Genomic DNA, 6,870 nt, shown 5'->3' with positions numbered 1-6,870 from the left:
TACTTCCACATAGAGATAACCAAAAAGGTAAAACATGTTATAAAAAAGTAAAAAAACTAATCCCTATATTTATGAATACAATATTTTAATCGGTAACTTTAATAATCAGTTAGCAAAACCCTCTGTTCTAAATGTTAAAGATAGATAAAGCATTTTAGATCCAAAAGGATTAATAATACCATAAAATAAAAGTCATGTACCTTCAGTTGGGATTTATGCTCTTCAAGCCTCACAATATCTGACTGTACCTGCTTTAACTAAACAAACAAAATAGAAAAAAGATAAATAGATCAGTAAACACGTAAAAAAAGGTGTATTGTAATCTATCATATAACATGCCAGTTGTAAGCCAATTAATTCAAACCTGCTCTTCAAAATCACAGTTCTTGTCATATGTTGAAACCTTGTCCTGCTTTTTTGGATTTTCAGCACCATCAGAGGCCTTAAGACTCTCAGACCGATCACTTTCTCCATCTACATGTTGTTTCCTCCTATACTCTCTCTCACTGAGACAACCATGCAAACAATAGGGATTGCTTTGTGAATAAATGACAGCTTGTGAATTACAAAGTAATCAGTGGGGAATATTATGAACTTCATACTTAATACAACTTTAATATAAGCATTATAAAAGCCAAAGTATCCAGCCAGAATAACCAAGAAACTAATTGACTCTACAATTCCTTCATCAAGGAATTTACCCAGTCAAACAATGTTATACTTAAGCAAGAGGACTTCTCAAAAGGTCATGCAACTAGGTCTTTTCCGATTCCATCTCAAAAGTTCTAACCCCCCCACCCCCCCAACCTAAAGGGTGGCGTCCTCTCCATACTCACACTTCACTACAGTGTAAGATTCCAAAGGAGTCTGTCTCCATGGATTCAAATGCTCCCAACCATATCCTAAATGATGTGACACTTAGATTCACGTCGCACTTAGTTCTGCAGTAGTGTCAGGCTCCCTTGAGCAAGGACTTTTCAGAAGTTTTCTATGTAACAATGGTTAATTATTGAGCTTGTACTTGTATACCTCGTTTAGGGTGTTTCCCCCCCCCCCCCCCCCCCAAAAAAAAAAAAAAGAAAATAAAAAATAAAAAAAAGGAAACAACCACCACCAACACACACACACAAAAGAGTGCAACATCCCATCCTTTGTCCATACTTTCACTTCACCATGTGGTGTGAGATCCTAGAGGTCAATGTTTTAAATATCGGATATCGGGGAAATATCGGATGGCCAAAATTCATATCGGATTGCGGATGTCAGGGATATGTGGTAAATATTGGAATGTTGTAACGGATGTTTTCATATATAATATAATGCACTAAAATGTAATTCTACACACTTACGGAAGTTTAAGCATACGAATGTATATAATATACGTTTAGGATCACTAATCAGCATTGTAAAACAAACAAAAGTACAAGTCAATATTGCAACATTTGGTCTGATTTTTTTCAAACAAAATGTCATTTGATATAATAGAAAAGTTATGATATCTCGCCCAAAAAATATCAAATGTAGTATATTGTTTTGTGACAAGCCATATAAAAGCATATATCAGCCAACATATTGGCTGATATATCGGTCATATCGCGGATATACCGCCCAAAATACCCAAAAAACGGTAAATGGTATTTAAAGATCATATCAGTTGTGGCAAGCCATGTAAGCAAGGTTTCAAATATCGGTTATCGGGGATCTATCGGATGGTCAAAATCCATATCGGATAGCAGATGTCGGGATATATCGAGGATAAGTAATATTTATCGAAGTAATATTGCCGGATAGTGTATATACATACTATAATATCCTAAAATGTAATCTAACTATACTTAATAAAATATAAACATACCAAAATGTAAATAATCATGTCAATGTTACATAAGGCGCTAGGCGGACTAAGCGTTTGAGCCAATGCCTAGTGCCTGGTTGCCTAAGCGGCACCGAGGTGTTTGGCTAGTTTTGAAATTATTTGATTAAATTCATATAAATTTGTAAAAAAAATAAATAGCAATCTTAGATCCACAATTAACCTTGCATACTTAAATGCTAAATAGCTAAAATAATGACCAAGAAGGATATAGAAAGCGCTAGGAGGTCTAGGCGTTGGACCCATCATCTAGAGCTTAGGAGGGTTTTTTAATTGCAATAATTGATAGTAAATGTTAATGTTATAAAAAGCTTAGGTACTGGACTGGTGTTTAAACGGATTTCTTTCTTCATTTAAGTGGTGGTCGAGGAGGTTTTGTTGAAGGTCGAAGGAGGTAGTGTAGATGTTCATATTTGAAGTTTGAAGGAATTTGAAGGATGTTAGAGGACGTGGAGGCTGCAACACAAAAAATCGCGATCAATGCCTAAAGGGTGTAGTCCACGTAACCAGACAATGCCCCCCTAAACACTCCCAAAACCTAGGTGGGCAGTCTAGATACCATCTAGACGCTAGGCACTAGTTAGGCGGTCTAGGTACTGCCTAGGCCTAGGCGTAGGTTTACGTCCAAGCGGACTAGACAGAGGCTTTTTAAAATAGTAAATTATGTTTAGGATCGCTAACCAATGGTAGAAACTTGCTTCTTGATCACACAATGAAACCATTCAAGTGCATAGTTAGTAAAAATAAAAAAACATAAAAGCAAATAACAAGATAACATAAAGAATGAAGAATCAAAAACAAAATTATTGTGTAATCACGAGATCATAAACTAATTATAAACTAAGTTGAGATTTCATAGTTATGAGCCATGTCAATATTCATAAACAAACGAAAGCTAATCACCAAACAACCAAGTTCCAAAAGCAACAAATAGTTTATAATTCTTAAACATCCAAAGAGCAAACCTAAACCTAAACCAAAGGCCGATAATTCCAATACTTTGAGCCGACAATATCGACCGATAACTCACTTTATCGCCACATTATCGCCGATAAACATCCAAAAACGATAACCGATTTAAAATCAAACTTATCATAGTGGAAGGCTTCCAAGACCAATAAATGGCCTATAGTATCGGTTTATCGGCCGAAATTTAAAACACCGCCTATAAGAAGATATATCGGGGGATATATCAACCCATGTCGGGGATATTTAAAACAATGCTAGAGGTAGACTCAAAATCACCCAACCACATCTCTAAACTATGTGACACTTCATTTCATGTGGTATAGCACTATGTGGCTTTCCAAAATAGTGTTAGGCTCCCTTGAGCAAGGACTTCCAGGACTGCTCTATGTAACTTTCTTAGAATCTAAAACACGTACATACACAAAAAAGAAAAAAGAAAAAACAAAATTGACAGAATAGAAGTAAATTTAGTTCCTTACCTCCTCCTGATAGGAGATCTTGAAAAGCTGTTTCCTGCAAAAGGAGTTCCATGTCTCAATGAGGACATTACAGAAAAGTCGCACACAACCAAAACAAAAATGAAAACTACATGTAAAAGTGAGTACAAACGTAGAGATGAATTCTGCAAAAATATTGCATGCAAATGGCAAAGACAATGAATAACATATTTAAAAGAATACTTACCTCTATCACGGGAAAGTGGTCTCTGAACATGAAAAGCGCGATGGCTTCTTGCATCTCTTACTGGAGAATGCCTTCGATCAGGAGAATACCTTCTGTCAAGTTTACCTCTCAGGTCACCGGCTCTGTAGTCCCGTCTACCTGCAATTGTGGAATCAGAGAAGATTCAAGGAAGGAAGGAGACTCGCCTTTTTCTGAGATCAGAAGGAGAGACAGAAGGAGCCATAGATCTCATCAACCTTACCAGATCCTGAGCTATACAAGATAATGACAAGAAGTAGTACTTCTTCCATGACAATTCCAAATAGCCACATATATAGTGAGGCTACAAATTATATGAAAAATATGCATCTAGAACCTTAGGATCACTGAAAGAACCCTTAAGAAGATGAAGTAACTTCCTTCAGGAGCAATGAAGGAGTCTGATGGCAACTGTATAGACCTTTCCTGAATAGTATAATTAGACAGGATGAAGAAAGAACACTTCATCCAGTAAATGTGTTCTGGTCTGATCATAAAATCCTGCAAGTGGAACTCCAATATATCACGTCCGGAGCCCTGACTGTATTGATTAATGTGAATTCCACATTGAAACTGATAATAGATGCAAAACTGCAGGACTTAAAACATGACTACACACTGCACCTGCTAGTAATACAGAGAGAATAATACACGGCGTGCATTCCGATAATCATGAAGCAAATATAATGTCTATGATCTTTTAGAAATGCTGTGATAAGGAACCATTAATAGAAACCATGGGACATATATCAAAAACCCAATAGCCCAGACAAGAAGCACCAGAAAATCCATCCTTCAACTGAGAAGATACTTGACCTTTCACACGATATAAGCCTCACACTGATGATCCGCATGTGGGTGCCACTGTAAATACTAGTTAATACTGTTGGAAAATTACTTTTGAAGAGTTGAGCTACAACAAGGTAAATAAAGGAACCAATTATTAGCCACAATTGTTCAGCAATAAGCTTCACATGAGCAGATTATGAGCACAAGATAACAAGGAAATCATTGTCATCTGCAGCCAACAAATTTCCAAGCCAATAATTACTTGCAAATACAAAGCATTATAAGGTATTGCACATAACAGAAGTTGAAAATCAAGTCCACATTAAAGTAAACAATATGAAAGAAAAGATATGTTCTTTACATTTGAAAACCAACACTGTATTGTTCCAAGCGAAAAACTTAAAATCTCTACACTTGCTCATCGTCAAGGAGTCCGACTCAGAAAATTCTCGGGCTTCCCTATTGAATACATGTAAGTAATTAAACTACTTCGGAGTTCCTCTGATGTTTGCCGTGAAGAAGAAGGAGAAGAAAGCCTGAGAAAAATGGTAGCACGAATGTGTCTAACTCTATTGTCCACCTTTCCATAGTATTCCAACTAAAGATACCTTTTAAGTTGAGTTGATTTTATCTTCAAGAGGTTAATTACATCATTTAAGATTAAAATTTTGATGCCCACGTACTAGAACTCTCGTAAAACTGTGTAGTGTACACGACTTTTTTTAAAAAAATAAACAAAATGAACTTTTTACAGCCACGAACAAAAGGAGAAAGCTGATGTATACAATCAACAATCATAAATTCTAGAACTAAACAAAACAAATAAATCAACGACAAATCAAAATCATCGCTTAATCGGATGCTGAGAGTGAGGTCAATACCATTGAAAGAAGAGGATCTAGCGGAGAATCGCCGGAGCTCAGCATCTCCATGGGCGAAGTTACAGTTAGGGCGAGAGCATCGGCCCCTTTGATACAGCATGCAAAGCTTCGTCTTGAATAGCTTTCGAGGCCCCAGCATCTTTCGATCGATAGAACCAGAGATCAGAAATTAAGAAGACGGATCGAGATCGAACTGATACAGAAACGAGAGATCCGATATCGATTATAAACCCTAAATTCAACTGAGAAAACCCTAGATTTCTCTGTGGCGCTTTTTATTATCTTCGTCGATGAAGATTGGAGCGGTTGAAGGGGAAACGAGATGGGATAAGCATATTTATAATTTATGTCGCTGATGAGGGGCAGTGATTGTAAATTGGGAAGGAACCGAGGGTGAGATAAAATGTTAGCAACTTGTATACGGTAGCAAAAAATACCCTAAAGTTTTTTTAAACTTGCATTTGTATACCCTCACTTAAGTACCCTAATGTTTTAACAACTAACACTTAAATACCCTAATGTTTTTACAACTAGCACTTAGATACCCTAATGTTTTTAAAATCTGCACATATATACCCTCAGTAATGCAAACTTGAGCGTATTTAGGTGCAAGTTTTAAAACTTTAGGATAATTAAGTGTCAGAATTAAAAACGTTATGGTATTCAAGTGCCAGTTTTGATAACTTTAGGCTATATAAGTGCTAAAAAAACATGTGAGGATATATAAGTACAAATTAAAAATTGTTAGGATGTTTTCTTGCTACCAAATGCAAGTGAGAGTATAACTGAAAACTAGATGAAACAATGCGGTATATAAGCGTGCTATTTAACCAATGTTAGTTAGTTCTATCTGAAATTTTCAATTTAAAATAAATTTGTAGAAAAATCCTGAAAGTCTTGAAAATATAGTCTAAAGAGCCCTTAAAATTTGCTCCTCCCCTCTAAGAAGTCCCTAAGTTTTTATTCTTGATAAAGAAGCCTATATGTTTTCCCATCTTTTCTAAGAAGCTCCTAACTTTCTATTTTTGACAAACATACCCCTGAGTTTTATGCCACTCTTCTAAGATATCCCAACTTTCTTTTTTTTGACAACAAAACCTCTAAATTAACCAGATGACTTGAGGGCTTCTTAAAATAGAAGGTTAAAACTTAGGGCTTTTCACAAGAAAAGGATAAAACTTAGGTCTTCATTGTTCACATAAAGAATCGACGGCTTCTTAGAAAGAGGGAAAACTTAGGAACTTTTTTGTCAAAAATAAAAACATAGGGGCTTCTTAAAAAATGGAGTAAACCTTAGCGGCTCTTCAGATTATGTCCTCCTAAAATCTTTCTCTAAAATAATAAATATTAAAATATATAACTGCAGATGGAAATTTTTACTCTCCTGTGTCCCACAAAACTCTCATGGTCTTTAACCTTATCTCAGAAAACCACCCTAATGTCAACATATGAACAAGGGGAATCTTTAGTCGTTTTAAGTCACATACTAGTTACTTGACACGTTGAACTTAATAATGTTAGGGGGTTTAATGGGAAAAGTTTATGGGTTTTCTTAAAATTTCAAAGTTGGGGGTTTATTATCTACAACATTCCCAAACTTAAACTTGAGGGGTGTTTACTCAAATTGGCAAAATAGCAGTAACACAAACAATGAAA

The 6,870-nt window shown here is 35.8% G+C and overlaps 1 protein-coding gene across 4 annotated transcripts in view; it reads right to left on the bottom strand.

Moving 5' to 3' along the window:
- The window catches only part of LOC109844206 (zinc finger CCCH domain-containing protein 13), a 10,507-nt gene extending 4,977 nt beyond the window's left edge, over positions 1-5,530 (bottom strand). Inside the window, exons 1-7 of one of the 4 annotated variants that reach the window (XM_020413165.1) lie at positions 5,215-5,338; positions 4,169-4,562; positions 3,768-4,085; positions 3,527-3,664; positions 3,322-3,355; positions 365-506; positions 201-257 (exon numbers count right to left, since the gene is read on the bottom strand). In XM_020413165.1, coding sequence (XP_020268754.1) covers positions 201-257; positions 365-506; positions 3,322-3,355; positions 3,527-3,664; positions 3,768-3,837 — 441 coding nt within the window. In that variant the 5' untranslated portion in view covers positions 3,838-4,085; positions 4,169-4,562; positions 5,215-5,338. Of the gene's footprint in view, positions 1-200; positions 258-364; positions 507-3,321; positions 3,356-3,526; positions 3,665-3,767; positions 4,563-5,214 lie in introns of all 4 variants that reach the window. The other 3 variants (XM_020413166.1, XM_020413164.1, XM_020413163.1) reach the window with 3 other exon arrangements.

Source organism: Asparagus officinalis, chromosome 6 (genome assembly GCF_001876935.1).
Source record: "Asparagus officinalis chromosome 6, Aspof.V1, whole genome shotgun sequence".
Taxonomy (NCBI): domain Eukaryota; kingdom Viridiplantae; phylum Streptophyta; class Magnoliopsida; order Asparagales; family Asparagaceae; genus Asparagus; species Asparagus officinalis.
This window is presented reverse-complemented; position numbering and strand designations above follow the sequence as displayed.